At 41.7% G+C, this 17,525-nt stretch overlaps 1 protein-coding gene across 1 annotated transcript in view; it reads right to left on the bottom strand.

Annotated features, from left to right (window-relative positions):
* The window catches only part of MTMR8 (myotubularin related protein 8), a 154,255-nt gene that overhangs the window by 82,254 nt on the left and 54,476 nt on the right, over window positions 1-17,525 (bottom strand). The window contains 4 exon segments of the mRNA XM_064278442.1: window positions 3,379-3,496; window positions 3,498-3,580; window positions 8,054-8,106; window positions 12,332-12,502. Coding sequence (XP_064134512.1) covers window positions 3,379-3,496; window positions 3,498-3,580; window positions 8,054-8,106; window positions 12,332-12,502 — 425 coding nt within the window.

Here is a 17,525-nt window from a genome sequence, read left to right as displayed (position 1 = left end):
GATGTTTCACAACGCAGCCAGTGCTGTCGAGAAGGATTTTTACCTGTGTTTTATTGACTATGCAAAGGCATTTGACTGTGTGGATCATAACAAACTATGGATAACACTGCAAAGAATGGGAATTCCAGAACACTTAACTGTGCTCATGAGGAACCTTTACCTAGATCAAGAGGCAGTTGTTTGGTCAGAACAAGAGGATACTGATTGTTTTAAAGTCAGGAAAGTTGTGCATCAGGGTTGTATTTTTTCACCATACCTATTTAATCTGTATGCTGAACAAATAATATGAGAAGCTGGACTATAAGAAGAAGAGCAGGGCATCAGGATTGGAGAAAGACTCATTAACAACCTGCGTTATGCAGATGACACAACCTTGCTTGCTGAAAGTGAAGAGGACTAATGAAGATCAAAGACCACAGCCTTCAGTATGGATTGCACCTCAACATAAAGAAAATAAAAATCCTCACAACTGGACCAACGAGTAACATCATGATAAACGGAGAACAGATTGAGGTTGTCAAGGATTTCATTTTACTTGGATCCACAATCAACACCCATGGAAGCAGCAGTCAAGAAATCAAAAGACACATTGCATTGGGTAAATCTGCTGCAAAGAACCTCTTCGAAGTGTTGAAGAGCAAAGATGTTACCCTGAAGACTAAGGTGCGCCTGACCCAAGCTATGGTATTTTCAATCACATCATATGCATGTGAAAACTGGACAATGAATAAGGAAGACCGAAGAAGAGTTGACGCCTTTGAATTGTGGTGTTGGCGAAGAATATTGAATATACCATGGACTGCCAAAAGAACAAACAAATCTGTCTTTGAAGAAGTGTGGCCAGAATGCTCCTTAGAGGCAAGGATGGCGACACTGCGTCTTACATACTTTGGACATGTTGTCAGGAGGGATTAGTCCCTGGAGAAGGACATCATGCTTGGCAGAGTGCAGAGTACAGGGTCAGCGGAAAACAGGAAGACCCTCAACGAGGTGGATTGACACAGTGGCTGCAACAATGAACTCAAGCATAACAACAACTGCAAGGATGGTACAGGACCGGGCAGTGTTTCGTTCTGTTGTGCATAGAGTCGCTATGAGTCGGAACCGACTCAACGGCACCTCACAACAACACATAATTTTATCTAAAATCAGCTTCCCCTCCCCTCAGAAGGTATAAGACAGTGAAAGGCAATGGGCAATTTATACTAGCAAATATCCATGAGTTATCCCAGGTGGGCGGCTAAAGATTGTGATAATTATATTGCAGGGCTGATTCTTGTACCTTAGTTGAAACCTGTTCACAGCAAGGAAGCCTTTAGTCAACAACCCAAAAAGCCTAGGATCCACTGGTCCCCAGTGAGAGCTGTTGTGCAACCATGCATAGGAAGGTTATTTGCATACAGTGTGTTGAAGAAAGCTGAAGGAGAACAAAAACGGTTGTATGGATGGCAGGACCCATACCCATTTTGTAACTTTTACAATCCTCAGAATATTTTAGTGGGGCCAAAGGCCCTGTGTATTCATTTCTCTCATCTGTTGTGGTTATCAATAGAAAAAACAAAAAATCTTGTACAGGTAGGGTGACAGTTACTGAGTGTTTACTATACGTCAAACACTGTTCTGGACTCTTTACCTAGAATAGCTTAGTAAATTTTCATAAGAAAACCCTGTGAGGTGTTTTATCTCCAAATTATCAATGAGAAAATGAGTCTTAAAAAATTAATTAGCTAAAGGTCACATAGCTGGTAGGTGGCAGAGCCAAAAAAGTTGGAATCCAGGTCTGTCTTACTTCAAAGTTCATGCTTTTTCTCTCATGAATGAATGGTGTTTCTGCATGTGTTAAGTAATCATTACTCAACTTTTGTACTTTTACGTGGACATTCATATTTGTGTGAGAAATGGGTCCTGAATATATTAGTTTCATTTTAAAAGGGGGAATAAGTAATATGGACAAGGTCTTGGGTATTAATGTCTAGGGAAGCAAGTGGTGGGGGAGAAAGGCCTAGTTGCAAAAAGAAAGTGAAATGTGCATGCAAGTTACCAAGGAAATACAAGCAAGTTACCAAGGAAATACAAACGTTACAGCAGAAAGAGTCATCACTGTTCTCCATGTTGACAAGGAAACAGAATCACAGAGAGGTACTGTCACCCAGGCTGTATCATAAGGGGGCCGAAGAACTTATGTTAACTCAACCAACAGATGTTAAACAGGAGTGGGCTGCGAAATAGCTACTTTCCTGTATATTTCTTTTTCTCTGTCTCTAAACCAAGGAGTCTCGCCATCCTTGCTTCTAAGGAGGATTCTGGCTGTACTTCTTCCAAGACTGATGGTGATACTTAGTCCCATGTACTTCAGACATGTTATCAGGTGGGAACAGTCCCTGGAGAAGGACATCATGCTTGGTAAAGCACAAGGTGAGCAAAAAAGAGGAAGACCCTCAATGAGATGGATTGACATAGTGGCTGCAACAATGGGCTGAAACATGGCAATGATTGTGAGGATGGCGCGGGACTGGGCAGTGTTTTGTTCTGTTGCGCATAGGGTCACAGTGAGTTGGAACCGACTCGATAGCACCTAACAACAACATCAACAATAAAATAAGAAGACTACAGCTCACAGGTGATCTATCTTGTAAATCTCAAAATGTATTGACATTTTGTGTATTGTAGGGATTTGTGTAGAGTTTAAGTCAGGTACAAATTCAACTGCCTATAGGAACTGTGCAGATAACATTAGAAGTGGGATGAGTATAAACTATAGGGAGTGGTGAGGACTATGGTGTTTCATCCAAATGGAGCAGCTGTTATTCAACTCTAATTACTATCATATGAAAATATAGGTCCTGTGTTGCCAGAATGCCTGATTATTCAGGAGAATATCTTGACACCGCGCCTTTTCTATTTAGGTAAAAATCATAAAATAAATGAATTTTTATATGATTCTGTTGATATGTAAATATTAGCAACTAATCCACAGTTTAAAAAAATACTCCACTGACTAAACAAAACATGTCTGTTGGGCTCAGCTCAGCCCATGTGTAGCGTTTCTGATCTCTGATACAAGTGATAAAGGGCTGTAAGATAATGACTGCTCATACCTGCAGAGCAATTCTTTAAAAAGTACTTGCACATCCATTGTTTTATTGATGCCTCATGATTGTTCTGAAAAGTAGGTATTATTGTCCCTGTTTTACAGATGAGGAATCTAAGGTTCTGAGAGATCCCTGTGCAAACACTGAATGCTTTATGCTCCAAAAGTTCTTTTTATTGCTGTCATCTCCTCTTTCCTGAACTGATGTTCCAAATTCAGAGTAGTAGGGACATTCCTTTTTCACGGACCCCTCTCTCTATTCAGTGTTTTCTCACAAACTAAATTCACCTCAGCTCTTCCCGATCCTTCTGGCAATTTCCAAGGAAGTTCCCAAACTGGCAGGAGAAAACATGGTCATGGATCTGTAGGAGGAAATTTTCATTAAACTCAAAGACACACGGAAATTTCCGTTAATTGCCAGATACAGCCGAGGAACTTGGTGAAGATAGGGGACACTTCTTTGGAGTCCCCATCCAGGTGGCCACACCGGAGAGATGCAAATAAAGGTAAAAAAAAAGAAACTGGTTAGCATCAGGCATTTCACTTTTTGGCTATAATACCTTTTATCTCTGATGGCATTGTCAAGGAAACACCTCACGCCAAAATGCTGGACAGAATTTCAAAGCTAATTAATCCCACCAAACCTCTTAGACACTGGTATCCTTCACTATCATCCAGACTGTAAGCCTCCAGAGCAATACTGTCCAATAGAAGTTTCTGCAGTGATGGAAATGTTCTATATTTGTGCTGTCCAATACAGCAGTAACTAATTATTAACCACCTGAAATGTAGCTAATGCGATTGAAGAACTGATTTTTTAAATTTAATTTTAATTAAATTTAAATAGCCACATGTGACTAGTGGCTACTGTATTGAACAGCACAATTCTAGACTGTAAGCTCTGTATGCATAGTACAAAATAGGTATTTAATGAACATTTATTAAATGAACAAATAACTTTATCCCAGAACTGTTCAATGTTTCCTCCCCCATGATGCCCGTTTTGTCAACCCTACCATCTGCTGGAAACTATTCCACTAGAAAAAAGCATGGCATCCTCAGCTTCTACACTGAACGTTCTACCCGCTGATTTAATTGACGACTGGTTTACTATCTCTTCTGGGGGCCCAAAACAAGTGGAGAATGCTCATTATTCCACTCTTCATGTATTATTATCCTAAAACAGGGGAGAGGTGAGCAGCATTCTCCTTGCTCCTACTGCTGCTTCCAAACTACCACTCCTTTCATCCTCTTAAAAACACTTCCATTATGGGTCATGCCATTCAGTTTATACTACCTTTCCCTTCTTTAATGTTGTCTTCGACCAATCACTTCCTTACATTCTCTGAAGAATTTGATTCCTGCCTCAAAGTCTTCCCTTCTATATAGGCTTATCATCATCCTTAAGTATCTTTGGTGCCCATGCACTGGTTTAGCAAGTTCCTTAACTAACTCAAACTCAGTTAGCTTCTCTGATCGTTACCTCCACTACACATGAGCTTCCTGTATCCATGGCCACAAACTGGTTCTTGAAGTTAGAAGAAGTCCACCTAGAAGTTCTCACTCTACCTATGAAAGCTTACTCCCAACATCTCACTCTGACTACCATATGTTATATTTTCATAGGATACTCATCTTCTTACCTCCTCCAGCTTTCATTTCTGGTCCTCTCAACCTGCTAGGTTCCTACTGGCTTCTCTTCATTCCTTATTCAGCCTAGACTCCATGGTTTGTCCCATCAACTCTTCTCTTCTCATTTATTTCAACTTTCTGGTCTTTCTTGTCATATTTTACCTACAAATTCCAATTCTAGATAAGCCTAAACAGCTGTTTAGGCTTATCTAGAATGCTTCCATTAATGCCATTTAAAATAAGTCCCTACACTCAGCTGGGCCCTTAATTGCTCTCAAATAATCTTTTTGTATGTCCTTAACATGGTTTTCCCATTAGCCTTACAGCTCTTGCGTATACACCTAGGAGTGGAATTTCTGGGCCACAAGGTATTACTATGTTTACCTTTTTGAGGACCACCAACCTTATCTTCTTTAATGTGTCTTTCTTCTCAGCACAAGAAGCTTCACAAATCTCTCATCTTGAAATATTCATAACCTCTTTTAGACATCATCCCCTCTGTTCTATCCTATTCACAGCCAAGATTCTTACACAGAGATCTACATACTCACATTCTATTTCCTCACCTCTCACTCACTCTTCCACTCATCGTCATTTGGCTTCTGCTTCTACCCACTTAGTGATGAACTAGTTATTACTAAGGATCACTAAAACCTCCATATTGCCAAAGCTGATTACTGGGTTATTATGAGGCAAATGACATTGCTAACTAATCACTTGAGATTCTTCTCTTACTTTTTTATTCTCCTTTCCTTAGTTTTATTCTTATCTCAGTAGCCACTTTGCACAGTAACCTTTACACACTCCTTTTATTCACTAGACTTTCAGATATCAGTGTTATCCAGGTTTCTGTCCTGTCCTTTACTCTTCCTCTATATACGATTTTTTGGTTACCTTATCTGAATCCATGGTTTAAACTGCCACTTACATGTAGATAACTCTCCAACCTCTATGTCCAATGCTGAATTGGTGAGTTCCAGACTAGTACTGAATACCTCCCAACTGGACATCTCCTCTTGGATGCCCCATCCCAAATAAGTCCAAAACTGAAACCATCTTTTCCCCCAAACCTGCCCTGTATCCTCCTGTATTCTCTAAGTAAACCCAGCTACCTAAGACTGAAACTTCCCCTGTATCCTCCTGTATTCTCTAAGTAAACCCAGCTACCTAAGACTGAAACTTCCAAGTTCTACCAGATATTTTCTCTTATCTCCTGGTTCTGTTAGTTCTATTTCCTGAATACCACTTGTATCTCTTCCACTGTTTGTCTTTTTTTCAGATCCTCACCAATTCTGATAGCCTTCTATTTCATCCTCTTTCTTCCAATCTGTCTTCTATACTGCTGCCAGAAGAATATTTCTAAAACATAGATCTGATCATCATGTCACTGCCCTGTTCAAAGTCCTTCAATAAATCTTTATTGTGTACAAAATAACATTCAAGCTTTTTAACTTAAAAAACAGGGCTTTGAATGATCTGATTCTTGCTGACCCCTACTCCCTGGCCTCATGTCCTCTACTCTCCATACATACTCTGTGTCCCAGACATACTACATTGCTTGACGTTTCTCAAGCACTTCGTCCTGTTTAATGCCTCTGTATTTTCACTCACTGATCCCTCTGCCTGGAACGCCTTTCTCTCTTCTAAAGAACTCCCAATCAGGTGTCCTCAGGTCTTAAATGCAAGCAAGTGGCCATCTAAGATGCATCAATTGGTCTCAACCCACCTGGACCAAAGGAGAACGAAGAACACCAAAGATACAAGGTAATTATGAGCCCAAGAGACAGAAAAGGCCACATAAACCACAGACTACATCATCCTGAGACCAGAAGAACTAGACGGTGCCCGGCTACAACCAATGACTGCCCGGACAGGGAACACAACAGTGAACCCCTGAGGAAGCAGGAAAGCAGTGGGATGCAGACCTCAAATTCTTGTAAAAAGACCAGACTTAATGTTCTGACTGAGACTAGAAGGACCCCAGAGGTCATCGTCCCCGGACCTTCTGTTAGCCCCAGATAGGAACCATTCCCAAAGCCAACTCTTCAGACAGGCATTGGACTGGACTATGGGATAGAAAATGATATTGGTGAAGAGTGAGCTTCTTGGATCAAGTAGACACATGAGACTATATGGGCAGCTCCTGTCTGGAGGGGAGATAAGAGGACAGAGGGGGTCAGAAGCTGGACGGATGGAGACGAAAATAGACAGTGGAGGGAAGGAGTGTGTTGTCTCATCAGAGGGAGAGCAGCTAGGAGTATATAAAGCAAGGTATATATAAGTTTTTTTATGAGAGACTCACTTGGTTTGTAAACTTTCACTTAAAGTACAATAAAAATTAAAAAAAAAACTGCTACTCATACTTTAAAATGTCACACATGGCAGGAACCTTTCTTTATCCCATAATAGGGCGGGTCCCTCTGTTTATGTTTACCTCTGTCTTAGCATTTATCATATTATACTCTCATCACCGATTTTCTTTTCTTTAAAAGAAGAGAGAGGGACCATATCCGATTCAACTCAGTCTGTTCAATACCAGGCATATTGCCTGATCTAGTGTTTGTTGATGAAGGAATAATGAATGGATGGACCCAAATGACTAGAAAGTTGCAATCAAATGAAATTAAGTGGATACACAGGGTAAAACTCTCACTTTATTTGCCTTTGACACCAGCTCAATGTCTGCTACAGTATACAGCACATTGTTAGATATTCAATAAATATTTGTTAATCAGTTCAGTTGATTGATTACACAGGTTCTGATAACATTAGGTAAAGTTTAGTGAGGTTGTTTGGCTTATAGCAAAAACTAGATAAATGTAAGCCCTTGACCCTACCCGTTTCTAAAGAATGGAAATCTGCAGTTGCCGTTTTTTTTTCTTACAAAAGATTAAAAGGTACATTGCTTTAGATATTAACCCTCTGCCTGGTATGCCCTCCCAATCCCACTGTTCTGCCTAGCAAACTCCTACTCATCTGAAAAAATTCATCCTTAAATGCTGCCTATTCCTGGAAGCCCACCCTGACCTTTTCAAGCAGATTTAAGCACCCTTCCCTTTGTGGCCCATGATGTCTTGTTCTTCCCTCAAATATTTAATAATTTGATAGAGTTATTAACTCTCCTTGAAGGCAGATGTAATATTCTAGTTACCTCTATAGCCCTAGTGTCCTAGCATAGTCTCTGGAATACTTGTTTCTTGATGAAAAGACATTTATGCCATGTTCAAATTATTGTTTCCTGCCTACACAAGGGCTTACTGGGCTTTTGGTAAATCTCACTAAAATTAGTTCTCCTCAGCCCCCTCCTCCAAAGTGAAGATATTTTTACCTTTGGGAGAATTTGTGGCCCATGGATATCCATTCTTTCTCTATCAGGATTTTCATTTTTATACAAAAAGAAAAGTTTACCTTAGGAAAATCATAAAATGAATTAACCACACATTTTTTTTTTTTTTATAATATCAAAACACTTTGTTGAAATGGGCTTTGTACGAGTTTGGGTTGTACTAATTATTTGGATTTAGTTTACAGGCCTCAACAGGCTCCTTCAAATTTCAGATGCTGCAGTGTGATAGATCACTTTCTAGCCATGGTCTTGTAACTCTCACCCAAGTGATTGGGTGGGACTGTGTGACAGAGTAATTGTAGCCCACCAAAGGGACTGGTCAGTTTTGCATCCCATTGGGATTCAAATGAGTAACCCCAAAGTTGGGAAAGAGAAGAGCCTATCACCACCAGGAAGGAGAGACCCACTTGAGAGACCTGCAGGAGATCCTCTGGGCAGAGACTGAGGGGCCAGGGAGAGGTGTGCCTGCAAGCACAGCTGGGAAGAGGCTGTCCTGATGGAAGAATTATATCCTTGAGTGTCTCTGAGCCTGAACTGTAACCTACTACTTCCCTAATAAACCCCATAATCTTGAGTATGGTCTGTGACTTCTGTGTGGCCTTTGCAATGGATTATCCAAAACAGCAGAAAAGTAGAGAGTGTCGTGGGAGGAATGGTTGGTGTAAAATTGGTAAACATGGTGGAGGAGGAGGCATGTCTGACTCTTGCCTCATAGGAATCAGCCTTGGGCTGTTGATTATGGGTCTCCTTCCCCCTTGTGAAGTTAGAGGTGGTCAAACACTGCCCCCATGTCGTTTTTACAGTAGGTGTCAGAAGTGGGATTCTTTGCAATGGCTCCAGACTCATGGAAGCATAGAACTTAGTAAGAGAAAAAATGAAGGGGCTTGGGAAGTGAAACTTTTGATTCTTAGATGGTTACTTTGGCTGTTGTTACCTGTAATGGCTGAATAGCTGCATCTGGAGAGGCCTGGGGCCAAAGCCAGGCCAGATAAGCAGAATGATTCATAGGGGGCCAGGGTCTTCTGCTTACACCCAGCCAGAGGCCCAAGGCCATAGGCATATGAAAGCGAAGATATTTAATGGGTAAAGAAGAGAAGACACAACTGGAATGTTTTAAAAAGGGTTATGTGTTTAGGATTGTGTGTTTAATTGAATGTACTATGGATATTGAATGCTTCTCCTACTTAGTTGTAAAACAGACCTAAATGTATGATAGAAATGAATATTGGGTATTATAGATTACAGAGAGTGTGTAACTCTACCTTCAGACAATACTTGATTGGATACGCTAAAAGGGGAACTAGGATTTGCCCAAGGGAAACACAAGATGTTGGTTTGAATGCAGTAGCCCTGTGTATAGAGGCTGAAAACTTGAGCCCCACCCAGATTTGCATTTGAAAAGACATGCAGAACCAGCCAGAACTGCTGAGAGAACAGAAGATTTGAAGACAGGACTTGCAGAGAAAGAAAAAAAAAGTGATTGTCTTGCTTTTTGAATTTCGAGCAAGGATTTGCTGTTGGATGCATCGGGGGGAAAAGTCAGTGCTTATCAGAAGGAACCTCCTTTCAGGACTGAAACTTAAAGGGAGCCAGCGAGTAGACAGTTTGGTCTGCTCACTTGTGGTGACCACCTGGGTCCTCTACAATGAGTGGAAGTTGGGGAAGTGCAGCAAAAAACAGACGGGCTGAGTTTGGACATGTTCCATTGGCACCCGTTGACCTAGCCCACGGGGGCTATGGATGAGGGAGAAAGGAAGGGCTGGCTGGTCGAAGTAAAAGGACTTGTTGGACTCCTGAAGTTCATGGGTGGAACTTGTTGACCTAGCCTAAGGGGGCTAGGGATGAGAGTGTATGAAGAGGCTGTCTGAAGTGCCTGGAAGTGTGGGTGAACTCTCCAGCCTGAGGCTGCTACCCTTTGTCACCAAGCTTGGGTAGCTAGGGATGAGCTGACCAGGACCCAACCAAATGATGAAAAAGATGTTTGATACCATGAGCTGGTGTAGATTGCTGCAATTTGAGGGCTTGCTCTGGACTGGACTTTGCTGATGGATGTAGATACTCAAAGTTCTAACTGGCATAGGAGATTCTTCAAGACCAAAGAACATGCTTGTCTCTTCAGAACTGGTTTGACAGGGATGGGCAATTTTAAACATTGGCTATTTAAAACAGGGAGGAAGGCAGATAAAGGCATGAAGTACCTGGCTTATACACTTTTGTGAATGTGCTTACACAAAATGAGGGGGACAAGGGAGAATCCCCACTGAATAGATTCCTCTTTTCCTGACAGATCTGGGGAAGACAGGGTGGGAAGAGATGCTGATATGATTATATGATTCAATTGTGAGTGTTGATTATTAAGTGTTAATCATGACAATGAAAACTGTGAATTGTGAAAGGAAACCCTGGTGGTGTAGTGGTTAACTGCTATGGCTATGGCTGCTAACCAAGAGATCGGCAGTTCGAATCCATCAGGCACTCCTTGGAAACTCTATTAGGCAGTTCTACTCTGTCCTATAGGGTCTCTATTGAGTCAGAATCGACTCGATGGCAGTGGGTTTTGTTTTTTTGTTTTTGTTTTTGAGTGTGAAAGAGTGGACTAAGGGGGAGGCATTGCTGGACTCGAGTACAGTGGCCAAACCTAAAGTCCCTTGAAGGTTTTGCTATGCTGATACCTCGTGAGGCTCAGAGCAAGGGAATAATCTTCTCTCAGTTTAATTTTATCAGACACCAGAAAGGATAAAACCAAGACGAACATTTGGAGAACCTGACCAGATCAGATGGAAACCCACAGCAGACCTGAAAGTCTGGTATCTCTGTAACCACACCCTGAGGACTCTTTGCCCTATAGAAGGACTAATTGTTAATGACCATTTTGGACTGGTAAAATAATTAGGGTGGGGAAGTTATCCTCCAAATATGAAAGAACCACAGCTAGAAAAGCCAGGAGGTGGCCTGCAATGTGATAGATCACTTTTGTGTGTGGCCTTTCTAGCTATGGTCTTGTAACTCCCAACCAAGTGATTGGAAGGGACTGTGTGATAGGGTAATTGTGACCCACCAAAGGGACTGGTCAGTTTTGTCATACCACTGGGCTTAAAATGAGCAATCCCAGAAGAAACAGAAAAACCCACCACTGCCAGGAAGGAGAGATCTGCAGGAGATGGTACAGTGGGCTACCCAGCTTGAAGTGAGAAAGCCGAGTGCCTTTGGGCAGAGACTGAGGGCCAGGTAGAGGTGTGCCTGAGAGTATGGCTGGGAAGAGGCTGTTCTGATAGAAGAACTGTATCCTTGAGTGCCCCTGAGCCTGAATTGTAACCCATTACTTCCCTAATAAACCCCATAATCGTGAGTACGGTCTGTGAGTTCTGTGTGGCCATTGCAATGAGTTATCCAGCCCAGCAGAGAAATAGAGAGTGTCATGAGAGGGATGGTTGGTGTCAGAATTGGTAAAGATGGCAGAAGAGGAGGCATGTTTGACCTCCACCTCATAGGAATCAGCCTTGAGCTGTTGATCTTGGGTCTCCTTCCCTCTTGTGAAGTTAGAGGCCATCAAACATTGTTCCCATGCTGTTTTTACAGATGCTTTCAGGAGAAATTATCCTGGATAAACATCCAGCGTCACATTTCTTTTGGCTTTTACACTATGTGTGACAAGCCATTTGAGCCATAACTAATGCAACCCTGATAAGAAGGATGTTAAATTCAACTTCTGAAAAAACAGGACTCTAAAGGTAATACTCATGCCTTTGTACCAAGAATAAAACCATTTTCAACCATTTTTTTTAAAAAAGCACTTCCAAAAAAATGAGGATAAACCCCTGTTGTGAATTCTGTTTCTTAGAAAGATTAACAGGCCTTGGATTCAGCATCACAAAACAATCCTGAGTCTAAATGAAATTCAAATAATAGACCCGTTAAGGATGATAAGCCCATTAGACAGCCTATTTAACTAGTCACCCATTCATCTTTCTAAACTTTTTTGAGCCTTTTATATACAACTTACAGCAGTCTACTATTACAACTCACCTTCCGATAGGTAAGAAATTATGCTGAATGTGCAACAGAAAATATACAGACTGTTTATGCCTAGTTTAATGGAAGGAGGCTAAATTGCAAAACAACTGTTTTTGTAGATTAAGAGTTCCTTCCTGTGGGGGGAAAAAGTTGGTTGAGAGCTCATTTAGATTTACTCACTATCTGTCACTAGTATATAAAAAATATATATGTATATAAAATAATAATCTCTTGCTCTCTTACCCTGAGTCCTTTGAAAGTCCTATAAAATGGATCTAGGAGGATGCTGGCCATAAAGCAGACTTGTACTGTGCAGTCCCGCCCATCAGACCAATGGACTAAGACATTAGCGTTTTCTACTTTCACTGCCTGTAAAGACAAGGGGCAAAAAGCAGCATAATCAACCTTCACATAGCATGCTGGTTTAGTAAATAGGGTTGCCAAATAACATCCCTACATCACAAAGAACCTGGTCTTTAGACTACATTAATTTATTCTAAAATTGGCATCCTCTATAACGAATGAAAAAGAAAATAAAGGAGTGCAACAGAAGAAAGCAAGCTTAGGAAAAGAATAGAAAAACAAAATAAAAACAAACACATGATGCCAGGGAGTTCTAAATTCACAAAAATTCTGAAGAAGACAGGATTAATTCTCAGAAGAGTGGGCGGGGGAAGAATTCATGATAAAAAACAAAACAGGACAGTTCTACATTCCACTCTCAGATTGGAAAACTACTTCCTTTGGAGTCTTTAGCCATTTAGTCTTACTAACATACATACATCCAACTTAAAATTGAGGGATTTACCTTTCTTAGATCAGTTACTGCACAATCAGAATGATGTACAGATCTTCAGTAGTTGCTCGACCTTGGCAATTTTGGCAATGGTAGATACTGGTCATTCAATTATGCATTCAACACTTAATTGTGTGTCCCTGTGTACCAGGTATGTGCTAGGTATTAGGAATACAAAGACTCAGTTCCTGCCTTCAAGAAGCTCATCAACTAGTTAAGGTGACCAAAGGTAAATAAATAATTACAATACAGTGGAAAAACTGATGCAAAGGAGTAATGTTTAGTAACTACATTCTTTTGCAGGAGCCAGGGAAGCCTGAGCCTTGAAGAAAAAGTAGGACATCCTCAGGTGACGATGAAGGAGGACATTAATTATTCACTCATTCATTCATCCACTCATCTATCCATCTAGCCAATAATTATTGAATGACTATGCAAGAAGCACTACGTAAAGCACAGGAGATATAAGGGAGACAAACACTTGAATGATTTCAAACCAATGACAAATAAAACAATAAAATTTTATACCTGGTACAAAAAAAAAACACAGGCAAAAAAGATAACCAAAGAGGAGGAGTCAACTAAGATGGGTCTTGATGGATGAGTAAGCATTTGTCAGATGGATCTGTAGTAAAAAACATCCCAGGAAGAGGTAACAACATGACAACATATACAAAAGCAAGGAGGCATGACATGTGTGAGGAGCTCTTAAGTAGCTTGGTAACGTTTGGGGCTAGTGAGAGAGGAGAGGAGAGATAGGGCTAGCCAGGAGGGCAAGGGTCAAACCAAGAAGTTTGCATTTTTTATCTGGTAGCAAAGGAGCCACTGAGGTGTTTAAAACAGAGCAGTGCTATAATCAGATGTGCAGTTTTGAGAGATCACTGTGGTGGCAGTCAGGAGAATGAACTGGAAGGAAATGAGATTGCATATAGGGAGACCAGTCAGAGAGCTACTGAAATTGTGAAAGGCAATGAGGGCCTGAACTATAGTACTAGCAGTGGGGCTAAAAAGGAGAAGTGGGAAGGTTAAGTATGAAAATTTAACAGGACAAATGAGAGAATGCATATGGGATGAAGGAGAAGGAAGAGTCAAGGATGACTGAAATGTCTTGTTTAGGTAACTAGGTAGATGGCAGTACCATTAGTCTGAATAGTGAACATAGGGAGAAGAAGCAAATTTTACATGGTAGTGAGGGTAGGGAAGAAGACTCACTTTTGGCCATGGTGAATGTGAGGAAGTTGAGGGACATCCACTGAAGAGTCCAGTGGACAACTGGATATGTGGGTCTGGAGTTCAGGAGAGGGAGAAATGTATGTGGGCCAGAGTGTAGATCTGGCCACTATGGGAATACAGATGGTAGTGAAAATTGTGTGCATGGCTGATACTATACAGGCAAAGACCAAAAGTGAGAAAAGAGAAGTCCTCAAAAAACAGTGACTTTTAAAGGGCAAGTAGAGGAAGGAGGGCTATTACAGGAGTCATTTTATGAAGAAATGGCCTGAAAGGTAGAAAGAGAACCAGAGGAGAGTGTTGGTTAAAACCAGGACTATAAATAAGGTTTAAGGAGAAAGGGGTCAACAGCACCAAATGTTGCAGAAAGGTCAAAACAGAATGAAGATTAAAAAGTCACCCTTAGATTTGACAACTCAGAGGTCATTAGTGACCTCAGCAAGAACAGCAGTAGATAAAAAAATATTGTTGTTGTTGTTAGCTGCTGTCTATTAGGCCCCTGACTCATGGCGAACCCACACACCATGGAGTAAGATGCCCAGTCCTGCATTATCCCCATGATAAGTTGTGGATCAGACCACTGCAATCCACAGAGTTTTCATTGGCTGATTTTCAGAAGTAGATCATCAGGCCTCTCTTCCTAGTTTGTCTTTAGTCAGGAAGCTTCATTGAAACCTGTTCAGCATCATAACAACATACAAGCCTCCACTGACAGACAGGTGGTGGCAGTGCAGGTGGTGCATTGGCCAGGAATTGGACTCAGGTCTCCTGCATGAAAGGCAGGAATTCTGCCACTGAACCACCAAAGTCCCCCCAGTGGATGAATAATGGTATGGAAATCGGATCACAGTGGGTTGAATAGTGGACTAAAGTGAAAAAATGCTAATAGGGAAGGCCAATTGCTTTCAAGACAGCTCTGACCAAGAGGAGAGAGGGCAATAACTAGAAGAGGATAGGAAAAGTTCTTTGTCGAGACTTCCAGCTAACATGGCTCCATAGACAGAAGCACCACAGCAAAGACCCAAAAAACTAAGTAAAACAGAGACAAACATCATTCCTGGAACCCAAAGTGTCAAATGAAGAGAACTCAGCCAAATATCAAATGGAATAAGATACTGACAGACACAGAGAACAAGGAGGGATACCTGCAGAGGTCCCCCATTAGTTAATGTAGCATGGATTCACCGCCTCGGACTCCTGTCAGAGATCGATGGACAGGGAGCACGGAAAAGCAGCTTCACAGAATTCCCGGCAGGAGACAGAGCACCCAGTAACCAGTGATACACACTTTCCCACCCCCATTCTCTCCCCACTGCTCTACCTCCGTGCTTCCTGGCTGGCTGCAGTGGCTCAGCAGGCTGGGAAGCACAGCCTCTGTGCCACTTGGATTCGCCCCACCCATGTCTGAGATCGGCAGACAGAGAGTCCTGGAAAGCAGCTTCACGAAGTTTCCAGCAGGAGTCAGTGCACCCAGTAACCAACCATATATGCTTTCCTAAATCCACCCTTCTTCCCCCCACCCCCCCTTCAGGCTCCTCTGCTTCCTGCCAGCTGTAATCTCTTGGTCGGAAGGCAACTGCTCCAGCACCGGCCGCCTGGATACTGTTGCTTATGTTGCTTTTTTCCATTCTTCTGTTTCTTTTGGTTTCTTCCGTGCCTCCCACCACTTCCCCTTCCTTTCTCTTGAACACCTGGCTCTGTGTGCCATCTTTGCCTCTTCTTGAAAGCCTGTGAAGCACCACTTGACTGAGGAACCATTCCCCTGGACCATGACACCACACTGGTAGGATCCCCAGGGCTTTATTTCTTCCTTTGTTTTGTTTTACTTTCCTCCATTTTGTTTTCTTTGTTTGTTTGTTTTTCTTTTTGTGGCTTAGAAGCCCCTTCTAGCTGGGCTGCACTGCACGGCTTAGGAGTCACTTCCCAAGTCTGTGTACCCCCTAGGGACATTTGTGTTTTCTTTCTTTCTTTTTTTTTCTCTCTTGTTTCATTCCTGTCTTTCTTCATTTCTCCATTCTCCTCTCTCTATATTTACCTTTCGTTTCCAGTCTCCTGAATATCTGCCACTGAGAGACATCCATACGCCCTTTAGCCAGGCTATACTGCACAGCCAAGGAGCCACATTCCCGATATTTGCAGCCGCACTGGTGGGACCCCTGGGGACTTTTCTCTTTTTTTCCAAATTTTTATCTAGCTATTTTTTTCTTTTTTTCCATTTTTTTCTCCTATTCTTGGATTCCATGTCTCTGCTCCAATGGCAAGCTCCCTTAGCACTCTTTTGTTGTTGTTTGTTTGTTTTTGGCTCCTGTTTCTCTCTCCTCTCTCTCCTCTTTCCCACACACATATAAGCTTCACACATCACAACCTCTGCCCTAGTTCCTATGTGCGCTGTGAGCTGAACATCACACCCTTGAGCAGCACAGGCACGGCCTACCAGAACCTGCTCAGCACTGATTCCCGGCCCGAACTGTCGGCCCTAGTATGTGCCACAAACAACGCATCCCAGCCTGTTCACTCAACTGGACATGCCCTGCTGCACCATAGCAGAGCAACTGGCCATGCCCTTTGGATGAGGAGGTGAAAAATATCGTGACCACAGACGAGCAAAAAAAGATGGCACAGCCTGCTTAGACATTACCAAATAAAACAAAAAAGAAGGATGGAACAAACAGATCTGTAATCAATAAATGGAGAAAATAAGTACTGACTGTCCTAAAGACAGCAGACAATAACATATAAAAAAGCAGGACAGGATGGTTCCAGTAGGCGTCCGACATAAAACACCAGATGACGTTCCAGTAGAAGAAAAGGCACTAGAACTACCTGACGGGGAATTCAAATCTATAATATTCAGAGCTATCCAAGAGTTGAAGCAAAAAACAGTCAAAAATGATGAAAAAATAGACAAATCTATGGAAAAGGCATACAAATTCATGGAAAATACAGACAAAAAATGGAAGAATTCAGGAAAATATGCCAAAATAAATTCATAACCAGAAATCTTACAAAAACAACAATTAGAAATCCAAAGGATAAACAAGAAGATTTCAGAAATCGGCAGTGTTATAGGACTGAGGAGCAAGTCTGAAATGACGGAAAACAGGATCAGTGAAATTGAAGACAAACACTTGGACACAATTCTGTTTGAGGAAAAATCAGAAAAAAGAATGAAGAAAAATTAAGAAACCCTGAGAATTATGTGGGATACAATCAAAAGCAAAAATTTACAAATGATCGGAGGTCCAGATGGGGAGAAAATGGAAAACACAGAGAGGATCACTGAAGGATTGCTGACAGAAAACTTCTCTAAAATCGTGAATGATGAAAAGCTGACCATCCAAGAAGCTCAACGAACCCCATATAGGATAGACCCGAAAAGGAAGTCACCAAGGCATGTCATAATCACACTTGATAAA

This window comes from Loxodonta africana, chromosome X, assembly GCF_030014295.1.
Source record: "Loxodonta africana isolate mLoxAfr1 chromosome X, mLoxAfr1.hap2, whole genome shotgun sequence".
Classification (NCBI taxonomy): Eukaryota; Metazoa; Chordata; class Mammalia; order Proboscidea; family Elephantidae; genus Loxodonta; species Loxodonta africana.
The sequence above is the reverse complement of the archived record's forward strand: the minus strand, read 5'-3'. Positions and strand labels throughout refer to the sequence as shown.